This window comes from Piliocolobus tephrosceles, chromosome 5, assembly GCF_002776525.5.
Source record: "Piliocolobus tephrosceles isolate RC106 chromosome 5, ASM277652v3, whole genome shotgun sequence".
In the NCBI taxonomy this organism is placed as follows: Eukaryota; Metazoa; Chordata; class Mammalia; order Primates; family Cercopithecidae; genus Piliocolobus; species Piliocolobus tephrosceles.
Window position 1 is genome coordinate 3,646,059 of NC_045438.1, and position 19,237 is coordinate 3,665,295.

The 19,237-nt window shown below is 39.8% G+C and overlaps 1 protein-coding gene across 1 annotated transcript in view; it reads left to right on the forward strand.

The window, feature by feature from the left end:
- MCM9 (minichromosome maintenance 9 homologous recombination repair factor) overlaps positions 1-19,237 on the forward strand; it is a 121,651-nt gene that overhangs the window by 89,896 nt on the left and 12,518 nt on the right. Inside the window, exons 9-12 of the mRNA XM_023219000.2 lie at positions 16,043-16,245; positions 17,187-17,390; positions 18,448-18,530; positions 19,021-19,166. Of these exons, the coding sequence (XP_023074768.1) occupies positions 16,043-16,245; positions 17,187-17,390; positions 18,448-18,530; positions 19,021-19,166 (636 nt within the window). The remainder of the gene's footprint in view (positions 1-16,042; positions 16,246-17,186; positions 17,391-18,447; positions 18,531-19,020; positions 19,167-19,237) is intronic.

The window sequence follows — 19,237 nt, forward strand, 5'->3', positions numbered from 1 at the left end:
GGAGTGCAGTGGCCGGATCTCAGCTCACTGCAAGCTCCGCCTCCCGGCTAGTTTTTTGTATTTTTTAGTAGAGACGGGGTTTCACCGTGTTAGCCAGGATGGTCTCGATCTCCTGACTTCGTGATCCACCCGTCTCGGCCTCCCAAAGTGCTGGGATGACAGGCTTGAGCCACCGCGCCCGGCCTTGTATTGTTTCTTTAAGGAACTTCATGAGGTTTTTATCTTTGTGGCCCAATATAAGGTCAGTTTAATAGTGGCCCTTTTATGCTTCAGGAATTATGCTCTCTATAATGAGAATATAATGTATATATGTTATACACACACACATAAACTGTACCTTATAAATGATGTTATTCAGGTCTTCTATAGCCTTACTTACCTTTTGTTTGTTTGATGCATTTTAGACCAAGAGTGACATGTTAAAGTCTCTTATTATTGGGCTTTTGTTTATTTCTCTTTGTATCTCTTGTAGTTTCTGCTTTATGAAGGTAGTTGTTTTGGCCTTTAACACTTGTGCTTCTTTGTCTTAAGTGCTTTGTGGCCTGAATTTTACCTTGCCTGTATCAGGATCACAACTCTGAATTTCATAATATTTATATCTGTCTGATGTATCTTTGCTCATTTCTTTATGTTTAGCCTTTTGATTTCAATATGTTCTTTTGTATGCAGCATAGAATTGGGCTTAGATTTATGAACAACTGAAAAATCTTTTTCTTTTAATGTGTTAGATAAGCAGACTTACATTTATTGGTATAATCAATATGCTTGGTGTCAATGGTTTTATTTTTTAAAAACGTACTGTGTTTATTTTTCTTTGCATTTAGGAAGGTTTGCTTTTTTTTCCCCTGAAACAGTCTCGCTCTGTCGCCCAGGCTGGAGTGCAGTGGCACAATCCTGGCTCACTGCAACCTGCTCCTCCCAGGTTCAAACAATTGTCCTGTCTCAGCCTCCTGAAGCTAGGACTACAGGTGCACGCCGCCGTGCCTGGCTAAGTTTCTGTATTTTAGTAGAGATGGGGTTTCACCATGTTGCACAGCCTGGTCTCAGACTCCTGAGCTCAGGCAATCTGCCCGCCTCAGCCTCCCAAAGTGCTAGAATTACAGGAGGGAGCCACCACGCCTGGCTGCATTTTTATTATAGATTAGGGTTTGGCAGACTTTTTCTATAGAGGTTAGCATAGCAAGTATTTTAGACGTTGTGGGCCAAACTCTATTGCAGCTCCTCACCTCTGCTGATGTAGACAGTATAACTGCATCAATATGTCTGTGGTGTAAACAAGAGAAGCGTAATATGTACACAGATGGGAGTGGCTGTGTTCCAATAAATTTTTATTTATTGTAACAGATTGTGGGCCGCACTTGGACTGTAGTTTGACAACCCCTATTCTAGGGCTTATGTTTTAAAATACCTTTTATAATGCCTACTGCCCCATTTCTCCTCACTTGGGAACTTTAAATAATATCGTATGACTCCAGTCTATTAGCCATGTAGTAATCAGTGAACTTATTCTACTTTCCCCTTTCTCCCTTCTTCTCTTCACTGAAATAAATAGTTGTATTATTTGTACTTTGTCAGAACAAATAGCATTTACTTACTACCATTCTTCCACTTTTATGCTTTGTTTTGCTTTGGTCTATCTAAAATAAAGTGCTTCACCATCCGTCTTTTTGGGAGGGCCAGGGCATCATCATCATCTCTTGGTTGAATGAAGCCCATCCTCTAGCAGATACCTTATGAGGGGCTCCTGATTATTGTCTTGAATTTTTGCATGTTTTAAATCATCTTTCATAGCATTGACACTTGAAAAATGAAAGACAGCTTGGCTGGATATAAAGACTCTGGCTTACACTTTCTTTCCTAAAGTCTTGCTTTCTATGTTGCTATTGACAAATCTGATGCCAATCTGATATCATTTGCTTTATAGGTGATTTGGTTTTTTTGCCTGAAGGCCCAGAGGGTTTCTTCTTTATCTTTAAAGTATAATATTTTTACTAGACTATGTCTCAGTTGATTATTCCTGGTCAGTTTTTCTAGATATGAGCGAGCCTTTGACATGTATTATTTTATCCCTGGAAATTTTTATTGAATGATTGTTTGACACTCTAGTTCAGTTCTTTGTTTTGTTTTTATTTTTCAGAAGCTATAATTATTTATTTGCTAGAATTTTTCCTAGGCTCTGCAGCAACAATTTTTTTTCCTTAAACTTCTTAGTTCTTCTGTATGTTGTTTTATTCTCTTGGCTATTTTTATTCCTCTCTTTAGCACCCTTTATTATATTTTCAGTCCTGTCGGTCCTTTCTTAGATACCTTAGATTCAAATGTTAATTTCTTTTTTGTTTTTGTTTTTTGTTTTGAAGATTCATAGGGTACACGAGCAGGTTTGTTACGTGGGTATATTACATAATGGTGGGGTCCGGGCTTCTGTTGAACCTGTCACCCAAAGAGTGAACATAGTCCCCAGTAGGTAGTTTTCAAACCTTGTCCATGTCCTTTGCTCCCCAGTTTTGGAATTCTCAGTGTTTGTTGTTTCCATCTTTATGAACATGTGTACCCATTGTTTAGCTCCCAATTATAAGTGAGAACATGCAGTGTTTGGTTCTCTGTTTCTGCCGTAATTAGATGTTCATTTCTGAGATTATTTCATATTCCTCCCCCTACATCCATTTCTTTCTTCAGTTTTATCATCTCTGGATATGCATCTTCTGCTTTTTTGTGCTTTTATATGGTGAATTTTTGAATTTCTGATTTGGGATGGTTTTTCATATTTGCAAATGTTTGCTTAAGGATATTCAAGTCAGGGCACTGTGTTACAGATTTCCTTTGCTTTGCGGGGTTTATTGGGTGGGGTAGGGAGATGATGGTTTCATCAACTGAAGTATTTTTATTCTTGTAGTAGTTTTATGGAGCTGCATGTTATTTCCATTCATTTTAAAATGTCTTAGCTTTTTCTGAATCATTATGTTAGGTATTCTATTAAGGTGATGGTGACATTGGATGGTGTACTAATTCCTCTGAGTTCAGAGGAATCTCAGTTAAGTGCATTTTACTCAATAGTGTTTTTCATAAGGGGATGATTGATTTGTCTGTTTTGTGATTCTTATTTGTTTCTATGGGATGTTTAATATCCACTGCTTGCCTCCTTCTTCCCCTGATCACCAAGACTCCAGGTGACTCTTGTCCCTTGCTGGTCTCCTCTGTCTACTCCAGGATCCTTCCCATGACTGCCAACTCTGGTCCCAGGAACTTCCAGGCACCTCTTTCTATTCTCCAGTAGTTAATGACTTTGATTCACAAGGTCTGAAACCTGTTCTCAGTATTTCCCCACTCTGCATGGGATTCTCTCCCCCTCCTGGCATTTTATCAGTGTTCTCCAGCATGAGGCCCCCATTGGTTTCTCTTCTTTTCACTTGGTCTCCACTGGTCTTTCCACTCCAGAAAGGGCTCTAGAGTTAGCTTTGCTCGTTTCTGGTGTTTATTTCTCTGTTTATGTATAAACTGAAGTCTGTAGTGTTCTCCCACTTTCTTTGTTAGTTTTTAGTTTGACGAGTTTTGTTTTGTGGGTTTATTTACTTGCTTTGTTTATCCATAAGGTCTTTGGAGGGTATGTTGAAGTATGGCTATAAGCAGCTGCCATTATCATATGGGAACCTAGAAATCAACATTTCATTGTTTGAAGTTATTCTTTTTTATATTGTGTAACTCTTAATGTTGACTTTTACTGTATATTTTATATGTTTTTAATATATTACTCATGTTATATCTGAACCACATCTAGGAAAAGTAATTGGAGAAGTGGTTGTCTACAATTATTTTGAAGAGCTCAAATAAGAAATGGAATTAGATGTGTTCATATCCTTTAGAATCAATGGCTGGAAGGTTCAGGGAAGCATATTTAAAATTAGTACAAGGAAGGCTTTATTAATGGTTCGCGCTGCCTAAAGATCAGGTAGGTTGCCTCTAGGGTTACAGAGGCCTTCAGGTTTAGACTAGAAAAAATTTCTATAAAAAATTCAGCCATCCAATGAGTAAATAGATAGCCTTTAAGGTTAACCTTTGCCACCAGTGAGAGGTTGCAAATCATGAGCTGGCCTACAGATTCATCTGTAGGATGATTTATTGTAGACTATGTACATAAAATATGGTTTTATATTTTATTATGAAATATTGAACATCTGTGCTAGACATGGAAGAAGTTCAGGAAACAACATCAAGAGTTCTTCCCCTTCTCCAGTGGAATTGAAAAAATAAAGTAAAAAATGACCAACAAAAAAATTTTTTTAAAAAGAGCTCCCCCCTTTTTTAGTGACCACAAGAATACACTGGGCATAGACCGAATTACTGTAATAATTGAGGGCAGAGAGTCCAGAGCTAGTCTGGGCTATATGGCGGTTCCAGCTTCACAACTTACTAGCTGAGCATATTACTGAACTCTCCATAACTACTGTTCTACTGTAACATAATTTGGGGGAACGGGAGTTTGTTTAAAGTAGATGTATATTAGCTGCTGTATTATCTCATTGCCACCACAGCATCAGAAGTTTATTCATCTTCAAACCTGTTCTCTCGTTATTATGACTCAGATACTTTCTGTTGCTAATTTTTGTGTGTGTGTGTTTGCGGGTCTTTTAGGCTTATTCAGCTCTTCTTAGTAGATGAGTTCTTCCTATCTCCATTTCAGATGCCCTCTAGAGAGACCCAGTAAAATACAGTCATCCATATTTAAAGATTTATGCAAGAGCAGCTCTAGGCTCCTGGCCAGTTTATGGATTGGCTGCTCTTGGATCAGGTGTCAATCCCTGCTGTGGGCAGCTGTTCCTGTATGGCAGTTTACACAGAAGGAATTGTGGGGTTATGTGCTTGGGGGACATTCCAGTGTTTGGCCTGTCCAGAACTGTAACGAAGACAAAGGATCACTTAAGAAATATACTAAAGAACAGGTCATAGAACAAGAGTCTGTTTGTCAGCGCTGGGAAGCAATTGTTTAGACAGACAGAACAGTCTGGTCAATCAGTCTGTATAGGAGGTAACTCTTCATGAGAAAAGTCTTGAGCTCAGTGAGTGTCAAAGAGACAGGCTAAAAGGATGGCGAGCTTTTAAAGACGGTACTTAGTCTTGTGTACCTATTGAGATGAAGACTCTAGTTTAGTTCAGGCTCTGTAGCAGTCTTTTTTTTTTTTTTTTTTTTTTGAGACGGAGTCTTGCTCTGTCGCCCGGGCTGGAGTGCAGTGGCCGGATCTCAGCTCACTGCAAGCTCCGCCTCCCGGGTTCACGCCATTCTCCTGCCTTAGCCTCCCGAGTAGCTGGGACTACAGGCGCCGCCACCTCGCCCGGCTAGTTTTTTGTATTTTTTTAATAGAGACGGGGTTTCACCATGTTAGCCAGGATGGTCTCAATCTCCTGACCTCGTGATCCGCCCGTCTCGGCCTCCCAAAGTGCTGGGATTACAGGCTTGAGCCACCGCGCCCGGCCGGCTCTGTAGTAGTCTTTACTGTTTCTGCCAAGATCATAGCTGTCCCCAATTACATGATCTGTTTTCTTCCATTTAAGTTGTCCTTTTAAAGTTTTTTTTATTTTTTAACTTTGCTTTTGACATACCACTTACAAAAAGGTACAAGAATAGTACATGTTGGCTTTTTTGGGGGTCAGCAGTTATGTGTACCCCTAGTTACAATTGTAGACCTATCATCTGTTTGGTGGTGGGAACCAATGAAAACACTCTAAGAGTTCCATGTTAACTCGTGTGCATTTTTCATAACACTCACCCTGGCTCACTCTACAATTAAGAGTAAGTGGAATGAGCCTCCACAGTAGTTCATCCAACTTTTTTGGCTAGCAGTTTTCAGAATCTTAAGTTCATTACCCCTAATTAGAGGCCAGTTAATCTTCCTGATGCAAAGTGTACAGTTAACTGCCAAATGCAAAACTCTTGAGAAAATGTCTCTAGAGACGTACAGCATGCCGTGAAGTTAATTAATAGCAGATAAGAGGGTTAATTGTGCAAAGGGAACACTTTAATTATGAATTCTACCAAAATAAAATACTCTGAATCTTTTAAGAAAAACCTTACGTACTTCTCCTCCTACAATAAGAATCCTTCACTGAGTCATCATCATCTAGCTATTCTGGGGCCCTGCCTCTCTAACCACTTCAGGTTTTCCTTTGAGACATTTGGTACCTTTGCCACATCATTTTCAGGAACTCTTGAATATGTCTGCTTTTGCTTTCTTTCTCTTTTTCTCATGTCTCAAGTGACTAACGTTTGGCTGATTTGTGAAGGAGTTTTGATTAGAATTATAATCTCCCTTAAGAAGTAGTGCAAACCACTGGATCAGAATATCTGACTGGCCTCCAGGGCTACAGGAAATTTATCAGAGATTTTTTTTTTTTTTTTTTTTTTTTTTTTGGGGCCGGAGTTTTATTTTTGTTGGGTGCAATGGCGCAATCTCAGCTTAATGCAACCTCCGCCTCCTGGGTTCAAGTGATTCTCCTGCCTCAGCCTTCTGAGTAGCTGGGACTACAGGCATGCGTCACCACACCTGGCTAATTTTGTATTTTCAGTAGAGACAGGGTTTCGCCGTGTTAGTCAGGCTGGTCTCCAATTCCCGACCTCAGGTGATCCGCCCGCCTCAGCCTCCCAAAGTGCTGGGATTACAGGCGTGAGCCACCATGCCTGGCCGGAGATTTTTTTTTTTAAATGTGTCACTTATATGCACGGCAGAGAGTTAGTTCTTTTTTTTGAAAATAAGCACACGTAAGTGTTTCATTTAACTATGGTGATTTCACAAATTGCTCTTTTGAGGTCAAACTTTATGCAGTGTTTTCCCATGGGTGGCACATACCTTACCTACAAGGGCATATCATAATCCCTGCTGTTCAGATGCTTCAGCAACTGGGAGAGGCCAGTGTGATTTCTATACTGCAAAAGCTTGTTATAGTCAGAATAGAAAAAATGGTCAAACACTTAGGATGTCTAGAGCCTACTAAATGTAACTTATGTCAGTAACCAAAATATAGGTCTTTTTGAAGCAATATATGCTTGTGAAGACCAATAATTTTGTTGTTCTTTATGTTACTTAAATATGGAAACATTTTTAAAGTTTGAGAGTTTAATTACTTAAATTTTGTCCTGGCTGCTTAGTTAAGTAGAAGTAAGACGAAACCAGGAAGCAAATGATGCAACCTGAGTGTTTTTTTTTTTAAAAAAAAGGAGACTCAAGAATGGTGGCTTACACTTGTAATCCCAGCACTTTGGGATGCTGAGGCAAAGGATCACTTGAGGCTCGTAGTTCAAGACCAACCTGGGCTACATAATGAGACCTCATTTCTACAAAAATTTTAAAAATAGCACAGCATGGTGATGCACGCCTGTGGACCCAGATACTCAGGAGTCTAAGGCTGGAGGATCACTTGAGCCTAGGAGGTTGAGGCTGCAGTGAGCTATGATTGGACCACCGCACTCCAGCGACAGAGCGAAACTCTGCCTCTGGGGGGAGAAAGGGTGTCAGTATTAAAATTTACTTTTTCTAAACTGTGCAAATCGGTGCCTGTGCCTAGTGAATGACAGCACAGTGCCACTTGACAGTGTGTAGTCGTTTGAAATAACTTGATGTGATGATGAGCTTTAAGGCTGTGGGATGCTAAATAAATCATGATTTGGGAAAGGTAATGTTTCATTATTTTCAAGGTTCTTTTCAAACTTAAGCAGGATAGCATCTCATCAAAGGCAGGGTATCACTACATTTTTAAGTAATCAAGGACATCCTCAATATTTGTTGAAGAAACATTTTAGGAAAAAAATTAACATTTCCATGATATATGTAATGTCTACTGAATCATACTAACTTGCCTAGGTAGGAAGTACAACCTGAAAATTAAAAATGGCAGGATAGGCTGGGCGCAGTGGCCCACGCCTGTAATCCCAGCACTTTGGGAGGCCGAGGTGGGCGGATCACAAGGTCAGGAGTTTGAGACCAGCCTAGCCAATATGGTGAAACCCCATCTCTACTAAAAATACAAAAAGCACCTGGGCGTGGTAGCGTGTGCCTGTGGTCGCAAGCTACTCGGGAGGCTGAGGCAGGAGAATCGCTTGAACCCAGGAGGCAGAGGTTGCAGTGAGCTGAGATTGTGCCACTGCACGCCAGCGTAAGTGACAGAGCAAGATTCTGTGTCAAAAAAAACAAAAAAGGCGGCAAGATAGCACTGAATGACTACTGGGTAAATAACAAAATTAAGGCAGAGATAAGTAAGTTCTTTGAAACCAGCGAGAACAAAGATACAATGTACCAGAATCTCTGGGACACAGCTAAAGCAGTCTTCAGAGGGAAATTTATGGCACTAAATGCCCACATCAGAAAGTGGGGAAGATCTAAATTCAACACCCTAACATCACAATTGGAAAGAACTAGAGAAGCAGGAGCAAACAAATTCAGAAGCTAGCAGAAGACAAGAAATAACTAAGATCAGAGCAGAACTGAAGGAGATAGAGACATGAAAAACCCTTCAAAAAATCAATGAATCAAGGAGCTCGTTTTTGAAAAGATCAACAAAATAGACTGCTAGCCAGACTAATGAAGAATAAAATGGAGAAGAATCAAATAGACACAATAAAAAATGATAAAGGGGATATCATCACTGATCCCACAGAAATGCAAACTACCATCAGAGAATACTGTAAATACTTCTATGCAAATAAACTAGAAAATCTAGAAGAAATGGATACATTCCTAGACTCATACACTCTCCCAAGACTATACCAGGAAGAAGTTGAATACCTGAGTAGGCCAATAACAAGTTTTGAAATTGAGGCAGTAATTAATAGCCTACCAACCAAAAAAAACCCAGTACCAGATGGATTCACAGCCAAATTCTACCAGAGGTACAAAGAGGAGCTGGTACTATTCCTTCTGAAGCTATTACAAACAGTAGAAAACGAGGAACTCCCCCCTAACTCGTTTTATGAGGCCAGCATCATCCTGATATCAAAACCTGGCAGAGACACAACAAGAAAAGAAAATTTCAGGCTAATATGTCTGATGAACATTGATGAGAAAATTCTCAATAAAATACTGGCAAACCGAATCCAGAAACACATCAAAAGCCTGTCCACCATGATCAAGTCGACTTCATACCTGGGATGCAAGGCTGTTTCAACATACACAAATCAGTAAACGTAATCCATCACTTAAACAGAACCAACGACAAAAGCCACGTGATTATCCCAATAGATGTGGAAAAGGCCTTTGATAAAATTCAACACCGCTTCATGCTAAAAACTCTCAATAAAGTAGGTATTGATGGAACATATCTCAAAATAATAAGAGCTATTTATGACACACCCGCAGCCAATATCATACTGAGTGGGCGAAAGCTGGAAGCATTCCCCTTGAAAACCAGCACAAGACAAAGATGGCCTCTCTCACCACTCCGATTCAACATAGTATTGGAAGTTCTGGCCAGACCAATCAGGCTAGAGAAGGAAATAAAGGGTACAAATAGGAAGAGAGAAAGTCAAACTGTTTCTGTTTGCAGATGACATGATTGTATATTTAGAAACCCCATCGTCTCACCCAAAATCTCCTTAAGCTGATAAGCAACTTTAGCAAAGTTTCAGGATACAAAATCAGTGTGCACCAATCACAAGCATTCCTGTACACCAATGACAGACAAACAGAGAGCCAAATCATGAGTGAACTCCCATTCACTATTGCTACAAAGAGAATAAAATACCTAGGAATACAATTTACAAGGTATGCGAAGCATTTCTTCAAGAACTACAAGCCACTGCTCAAGGAAATAAGAAAGGACAGAAACAAACGGAAAAACATTCCATGCTCATGGATGGGAAAGAATCAATATTGTGAAAATGTCCATACTGTCCAAAGTAATTTACAGATTCAGTTCTATCCCCATCAAGCTACTATTGACTTTCAAGTCACAGAATTAGAAAAAACTACTTTAAATTTCATATGGAACCAAAAAAGAGCCCATATAGACAAGACAGTCCTAAGTAAAAAGAACAAAGCTGGAGGCATCATGCTACATGACTTCAAACTATACTACAAGGCTACAGTAACCAAAACAACATGGTACTGGTACCAAAACAGATATGTAGACCAATGGAACAGAACAGAGGCCTCAGAAATAATCCCACACATCTACAACCATCTGATCTTTGACAAACCTGACAAAAAAAGCAATGGGGAAATGACTCCTTTTGTATTAAATGGTGTTGGGAAAACTGACTAGCCATATGCAGAAAACTGATACTGGACCCCTTCCCATACCTTATACAAAAATTAAGATGTATTAAAGACTTAAACATAAGACCTAAAACCATAAAAACCCTAGAAGAAAACCTAGGTGATAACATTCAGGACATAGGGTTGGGCAAAGACTTCATGACTGAAATACCAAAAGCAATGGCAACAAAAGCCAAAATTGACAAATGGGATCTAGTTAAACTAAAGAGCTTCTGCACAGCAAAAGAAACTATCAGAGTGAACAGGCAACCTCCAGCATGTGACAAAATTTTTGCAAAGTTCTAATATCCAGAATCTACAAAGAACTTAAATTTATAAGAAAAAAACAACCACATCAAAAAGTGGGTGAAGGATATGAACAGACACTTCTCAGATGAAGACATTTATATGGCCAGCAAATGTGAAAAAAAAGCTCATCATCACTGGTCATTAGGTAAATGCTAGTCAAAACCATAATGAGGCACTGTGTCACACCAGTTAGAATGGTGATCATTAAAAACTCAGGAAACAGATGCTGGAGAGGATGTGGAGAAATAGGAACTGTTTTAGACTGTTGGTGGGAGTGTAAATTAGTTCAACCATTGTGGAAGACAATGTTTTCCTCAAGGATCTAGAACCAGAAATACCGCTTGACCCAGCAATCCCATTACTGGGTATATACCCAAAGGATCATAAATCATTCTACTATAAAGACACATGCACACATCTAAGTGTTCACAATAGCAAAGACTTGGAAGTAACCCAAATGCCCATCAGTGATAGACTGGATAAACAAAATGTGGCACATATACACCATGGAATACTATGCAGCCATAAAAAAGGATGACTGGGACATGGATGAAGCTGGAAACCGTCATTCTCAGCAAACTAACACAGGAACAGAAAACTAAACACTGCATGTTCTCACTTAAAAGTGGGAGTTGAACAATGAGAACACATGAACACAGGGAGGGGAACATCACACACTGGGGCCTGTTGGTGGGTGGGGAGCTAGGGAAAGGATAGCATTAGGAGAGATACCTAATGTAGATGATGGGTTGATAGGTTCAGCACACCACTGTGGCACATGTATACCTATGTAACAAACCTGCACGTTCTGCACATATATCCCAGAACTTAAACTATAATAATACAAAAAAGTATGTCACATTGTACAAGCAATCACCAGGACTCTTTCCATCTTGCAAACTGAAGCTCTATACCCATTATAAAAAACTCCCATTTCCTCCTCCTCCCAGCCCCTAGCAACCACCATTCTACTTTCTGTTTCTGTAGATTTGACTACTCTAGATATTTCACATGTGAGTGGGAACATACAGTATTTATCTTTCGTAACTGGGTTATTTCACTTAGCATGATGTAGGTAAGGTTCTTCCATGTTGTAGTATATGTTCGAATTTTCTTTCTTTTTAAGACTGAACAATTTTCCGTTGTATGTATAGACCACATTTTCCTTATCCGTTCCTTCATCCATGTACGCCTGGGTTTTCTCCGCCTCTCAGCTGTTGTGTATGTAGTGCTGCTGAGAACATAGGCCTGGGCTTCATTACTTAACAGTGGCTACCTTACGACCATCTAAAGCAGATTTCTTGCTCAATCTAAGTCCCTTTATACAACTGAGAAAATTTACTGGGCCTTTCTTCAAGCTTTTTTCAATTTGCCTCTTACTGCCTGGGATCTAGAAGCAATTTTTTTTCCCCTAACACTTCAAAACCTCAAATTTCTGAGATGTCTTTATCGCTTTCCTTTTCTCTTTGAAGATTGGTCAGTTTTTACCCGTGCTCATCGCGTGCCTGCAATGCTTTGCCAAAGAAGGAAGTTTTTCTTTTTCATGTCAGTCTGATGTGGATTGAGGGTGGTACACTGTGCTCCGACAATCATTCCAGGCCCAAGCTCCTTCTCTCATGTGGCTCTCTGACTCCAGGGCCTTACCCTCTTCTGTACTCCACTGGTAAAGAGAAAGAGAAAGATTGCACAGGAAGGCTTTTAGGGGCCAGACCTAAAAGTGGTTTATGTTCTTCTATCTTTACTTCATTGTCCAGACTTGATGTCATAGCCCTACTTAACTGTAATGGGAATAGGAAATACAATCTTGCTCTATTCCCAGGAGGAAAACAAGGTTTGGTGAACATATAGCGCCCGGTGCCACAGGCTGGAGATAAATTTGGAAGTACCAGCATATAGGTGGTGATCAAAGCCATAAGTAAAGATGAGGATCATCCCAGAAAGGGAGTAATGGGAGACCCTCGGAAAAACAAAGGCACTTTCTTGAGGATCTTTACTGGTAAAAATAACTTGTGTAACCTAACTTTAGAATGTTAGGTTACACAAGCTATTAGTAGAACAGTTACTACTATGTTTTTGGGACGTTTAAATGTGTGGATTAAATAAATGTAAAAGTAGCTTTTTCAGCAACTGGAATGTTTTTACTTCTTGAAGTTTAATACAAAAGAAATATGTATCAGCATCCTTTTATGACGCAGCCTGTGAATGTAAAATAATTCTGAATTTCTGAAATACTAAACTAAGTAAAGATTTATTTTTGTTTATCATTTAAATTATGTGCATTTATTAAGCATTTACTATGTACCAGGCAATGTGAAGATTATAACAATAAATCACAATCAAGGAAGACCAAATTTAGTAGTACAAAAACAGGCTGGTCACGGTGGCTCACACTTGTAATCCCAGCACTTTGGGAGAACAAGGCGGGGAGATTCTTGGGGCCAGGAGTTCAAGACCAGCCTGGGCAACAGAGCAAGATTCCATCTCCACAAAAAATTTTCTGAAAATGAGCTGGGCGTAATGACATACACCTGTCGTCCCAGCTACTTGGGAGGTAGAGACGGGAGGATCACTTGAACCCAGGAGTTTGAGGTTGTAGTGAGCTGTAATCGCTCCACTGCACTACAGCCTGGGAAACAGAGTGAGACCATGTCTCTTAGGGAAAATAAAATATAAAGTAAGGCAAATAAATTGATGTCCAAAATCCCAGGCAGAATCAGCAGTCTGGAAGTCAAATTACATTGATTTTGGAGCCCGGCAGATTTAGGTTTGAATCTCAGCTCTGCTACTCTCAGTGTAACCTTGGGGAAGTTAATATTTCTGAACTTCTAGTTTCCTTATTTCTAAGTTTATGATAATAGCACCTACCCTTCAGGTTGCTATGATTAGGGATGATCTGTGTAAACCTAATGCAGTGCTTGCTTGATATTAAAAATGTAGTTATTTTTATTAATATTGTGGAAAAACGTAGTGTTCATATGGGATAGAAAGGTGAGTTACCTTACACTCTATGGATTCATTCATTCAGTAGTTATTTAGTGAGCCACTACTACACACAGTGTACTTAGGATTAGACTGTATGTATGGATTTGTCTTTGTTTTCTAAAGCCCCATTTGGTTTTTTAAAAAATGTTTGTATCACAGGTCTGTACCCATCAGGTTTATATACGGTCTTCCCCGCTTTCAAATGCCCAGAGACCACCCTGTCCCTCTTGGCACTGTCTTCATCCTCCTCCTTTGCTATGGGGACCTGCCTGACTTGTCTCATACTCTCCTCTTCCTCTACCCACTCCCGTATTTTCCTTGCTCCTATTGCTACTGACTTCACCTCAGACAGCCTTTTTTCTTTGCATACAAATTTTTGTTAGTCCCCCTGTCCAACTTTTTTTTTTTTTTTTTTTTTTTTTTTTGAGGTGGACTCTTGCTTTGTGAGTGCAGTGGCATAATCTCGGCTCACTGCAACCTCCACCTCCTAGGCTCAAGTGATTCTCCCGACTCAGCCTCCCAAGCAGCTGGAACCACAGATGTGCACCACCAGGCCGGCTATTTTTTTGTATTTTTAGTAGGGATGGAGTTTCACCATGTTGCCAGGCTGATCTCAAACTCCTCAGCTCAGGCGATCCACAAGCATGATTCTTAAGCTTAAGTTTTTCTAGTGGAAAAATTAATTCTCCCAGTTACCTCAGGCATAATTGACCACCTTCTTTCTCTCTTTGTTCATTTTTCTTCTCATATATTGGAAAACTTTCCAATTATATCCCCTATAGATTCCCAGGTGTCCCCACCGAAGTTTCTCCCTGCTGATACTAACGCTGATACTGACACCAGCACTCCTTGCACACTTACGATCTGGCAGGCGCTCTGCGCCACCTCTTCTTTCCCCAGCAGTTCTGTTGTAAACTAATTGGAGGCAGGGATCAGATATATACCTTTTTGGATTCTCAGTACAGCTTTTTGCACAAAGGAAATGGCCTATAAATATTGGTTGGTCAGAGAGGAAGAATGACCAATTCATTTGACCTCGCATTAAAAATAATTTTATAAAAATTATGTCATATGCAGTTGTATTTTGTTTCATTGCCAGTGTTGTGGACATTTTTAAATAAGAAATGCAAATAGTCTCACTTCAGTGTGGGTTAAATGTGCTTTTGTGGGTTTCTTAGGAACCGCTTATTACATTGTTCTATGGCAACTTATATTCCAAGTTCTAAATAACTGTCTTTACAAAAGCCGTTTTGACACATAAATTATAAGATGTGGACCGTCTAGAATTTTTCCTTGTCACTAATTTTTTAAAAGGGAGTTTAGTTTTTGGTAAAAATGCCTTGTTTATCTTTCTCTTACTTATTTAATGAGTGTCTTCTTGTGCCACTTGCCACAAATAAAGATTCTCAAACATTTTCAGCCTCAGGGAATGAAGTAACTGCTAGCTAGAAATAGATCAGGGATTAACAAGTGTAACACATGTAGCTGATGTCATAGGGCTGTGACTTGGGAGGCAGACATCCCACAATAACTAAAAATGGGCATCAAGTGCAGAGCATACAAATTGTATTACAGATTCCAATTTTTACATTTGTTATTGCCAGTGAATATGTCACATTATTTTGAGAACTAACCCATCATTAATTAGTTTAAAAACAATGTCTAAGTTATGTCACATCCATCCCTATCCTGCCATGCTCCATTTAGGACTACCTTGCCCCTTTACTGGACCATGATACTAGAGCCCTACCCTGCCTCCTGTCCACAGTCCTACCTGTCCAACCCACCCACCAACCCAGTCCTCATCAGACTTCCCTTCACAATGGCTCCTCAAAACCTCAGTGCCAAATCAATCCTTATATTTTCTGATTTCCTTTCCCTCCCTCTTTCTGTCTTTTTTGTTTCTTTCATGTTTAGAAAAATCAAAACAAAATGAGTGAATACACAGAAAGTTTTTGCTTCAGCCAGTCACTATTCTCCAGAGTCATGCTCACTCTGTACCATCACCCCCTCTGCAAATGCATGTCTTTCTCAACCTAAAAATGTCCAGATGTCTTGAAAGGTTCAGTTCAAAAGCTGCTTCACAGTGCTCCTCTGTTCATCTTTTCTATCCACATAGATGAATACACATCATCCCTATTTCCCCTGGGAACTTTATTCTTTTAGAACTTAACCATATTCTGCCTTGTATTACATTATAGCTAGTAAATTGCAAGGCCCTTAAGAAGAGTTTGGTTTAATTTTGGATACTTCTTAGCATTCAGCAGAGGGGTCTGCTCATAGCAGGGGCATGAAAAGTGTTTATTGAACAGTTAACTTCTCTTTAAGGTAGAATAGTTTCAGTATACTTTGTTGGAAGTTGATGTTTGTGATATCTCCTGTCATTCAACATTTTCTTTCATAGGAGTTTGTAGATTTTCAAGGTATAAGAGCAGCCCCATTTTATTAACAGCTGTAATCTTGCATTTTATCTGAACCTCACAGTCAGTGCATTGTACTGTCTCTCTTGGCAGCCTCGTGTGCAAGCTGAACACAAGGACCACCATCCTGGCAGCAACGAACCCCAAAGGCCAGTACGACCCCCAGGAGTCCGTGTCTGTGAACATTGCTCTCGGCAGCCCACTCTTAAGTCGATTTGACCTGATCCTGATTTTGCTTGATACCAAGAATGAAGACTGGGATCGTATCATTTCCTCCTTTATCTTGGAAAATAAAGGTATGTGAAGACAGACAAAGCATTCAAAGTAACAAAGAGAGATTAGCTGTAACTAAAAGAAATTCCCTTTCAAGAAAATTAAATAAATACCCAAGGTAGGCTGTGTAGTACCAGGCAATAGAGAAAAGCTTAGACAGAAAGCAGTGAAAGGAGCCACTTACAGGGCCTCAGAATACGGAGTTGAAGGAAAAGGGCCTTTCTCTACCTGCCACTAATGAGAATAAAGTTGTTTGTAAATATGTCCCTTATGATGAAAGGGGGGGCAACCTTATGATACGGAATTACCACTCGCCTCTTTTACATAAAGAAAACCAGAATGAATTATGAAACAAATGTCTAAATGTAGGGTTCTCTTTAAATTAGATTTTCTGAGGCCGGGCGTGGTGGCTCACGCCCGTAATCCCAGCACTTTGGGAGGCTGAGACAGGTGGACCACCTGAGGTCAGGAGTTCAAGACCAGCCTGGCCAACATGGTGAGACCCTGTCTCTACTAAAATACAAAAATTAGCTGCGCATGGTGGTACACACCTGTAATCCCAGCTACTGTGGAGGCTGAGGCAGGAGAATTGCTTGATCCCAGGAGGTAGAGGTTGCAGTGAATAGAAATCGCACCACTGCACTCCAGCCTGGGCGACAGAGCAAGACTTCATCTCAAAAAAAAAAAAAAAAAAAATAGGTTTACTCGAATATTATTGATTACTGAGCAGAACAGAATTATTCTGAATAATTTTTAATAAAGGGAGGAAGCTTACCTTTATTAAGCTTAGATCATAAGACTTTTTTTCTAAAATTGTATGCTATGCAGACAAGTGTAGATTTCAATAACCACAAAACATGAAGGTTATCTTTTGACAAATAAGTACCAGAACTTTATAAAAATCCTTAAAATGATATGTTTGCCTGTCCTAAGAACTTACTGACCCAACACCTGATATATACAGGTTACCCAAGCAAATCAGAGAAGCTCTGGAGCATGGAAAAGATGAAAACCTATTTCTGCCTCATAAGGAATCTGCAGCCCGCACTGTCTGATGTGAGCAATCAAGTTCTTCTTCGGTACTACCAGATGCAAAGGCAGAGCGATTCCCGGAACGCTGCCCGGACCACCATTCGCCTGCTGGAAAGCTTGATACGATTAGCAGAAGGTCTGTGTCATTCAACAAATGATGCTTGTATTGAATGCTGCCTGTGTGCAAGGCAAGGGGCTTGGCACCATGGATTCAAAGATGAATGAGAATAACCCCCACTCTAAGGTGCTCATAGTCACTTAAAAACAAAGGCTTTGAGCCAGGAGATCTCTGCTCATCTGAGGACAGATGATGAGTATTGACTGGAATGTGGTGTCATTAAGAAAGAAGAATCTTTGTGCTTCTCAGGACCTCCTAGAACTTAATATACCATTCACTTAGCCTTATTTCTGATATTTTGTTTCTCAGTGGCAGCTCTGTTAGCATTTTGAGTGGGACAGTTTCTTGTTTGGAATTGTTTCCCATGTAGCCTCACTGGTTCTTGCTCAGTAATTGCCAGTTGCAGTCCACCCCTGCCGTTATAACAATCAACTTGACAATGCCATGCCCTGCCCCATTACATATATACATGTAGCTAACATGTATCTTAATTCTTTTCTTCTAACATTGGCTTTTACATTTTAGCTTTTGTTTAAATATAAAAAAAGAATTCACATGAACTGAATAATAAAATAAAATAATACAAGCTTAATAAAAAGTACTGTAAAACAAATGGACTTTCTTTTTTCAAGGATTTATAGCTAATATTAGGGCAAGAAATGCTCAGAATTTAGAATTGCTTCTTCGGTAGCTTTGAAAAGCTCATAGATCATAAAGAGGAGTGCCAGATATGAAAAATGAGTTTTAATTTTGTGTAGTTTTATAAAAGACTAGAAAGTGAGGACGAAAGTTGCTGAATATTAAATCTATGTTTATATAGCCCCTTTCTTTGCTAGAGCCCAGAGTACTTTTTCATATAAATATACAGAATTGTGTGGGCTGCACAGAAGGATTAGGCTCTTTATAGAAACAACCTTAAAGCTAGTTGAATGTTGGCTTTTGTGCTTGTTCTAGTAGAGTTATTTTGTTATTAATAGTTCATTCATAAAATACAAATGACGTGGAGGAGGAGATTAGAGAATTACATTTCTCACCTCAGATATTCCTAAAAAACAACCGTGCTTTGTTTTCTTAGCTCATGCTCGCCTGATGTTTCGTGATACTGTGACTCTGGAAGATGCTGTTACGGTGGTGTCAGTCATGGAGTCCTCAATGCAGGTAAGGATATTTTGTGTACCTAGTTTTTATCCTAATTACAAACTTTAGTTTTTTTAAAAAAAAGGACACTTTATTAACATATCAAAAGTTATTAAAATGATCATATTCTAGACCTAGTGATTCCTGGAAATAGATCCAAAGGTAACCATTTAAACGAAGAGGAAACAGTGTCCTGGAGACGTCTGCTGCATGGGTGGTGGTGCTTTTGCCCATTGATGTAAAGTAGTGGGCCTCGATCCTCTTTTTTCCCACAACACACCCAAGAGATGTTCGTAGCCCACCAGTGACAGTATAGCTTCCTAGAGCGATGATTGCCACCAAGAACTGGGGGAGTGAACTCTAGAAAGTTGAAAAAGTCCCCCAGGTGATTTTCACACCCAACATAGGAGTGTAAAGGGCGGTCTTCGCCCCGGGGATTGCTGGTCCCTAGAGTGTACTTACGCTCTGCGGGCTGGCTGGTGACTCTCCTGGTATTTTCTCACCCCTTCAGGGAGGTGCGCTGCTGGGAGGTGTGAATGCCCTCCACACTTCCTTTCCTGAAAACCCTGGAGAGCAGTATCAGAGACAGTGTGAACTTATTCTGGAAAAGCTAGAGCTGCAGAGCCTCTTGAGTGAAGAGCTTAGAAGACTTGAAAGGTGAGGAATGAAAACCCAGAAAGGCGTATAATGGAAAATCCTTGTTTGGCATTTAGTGAAACAAGGGAAGT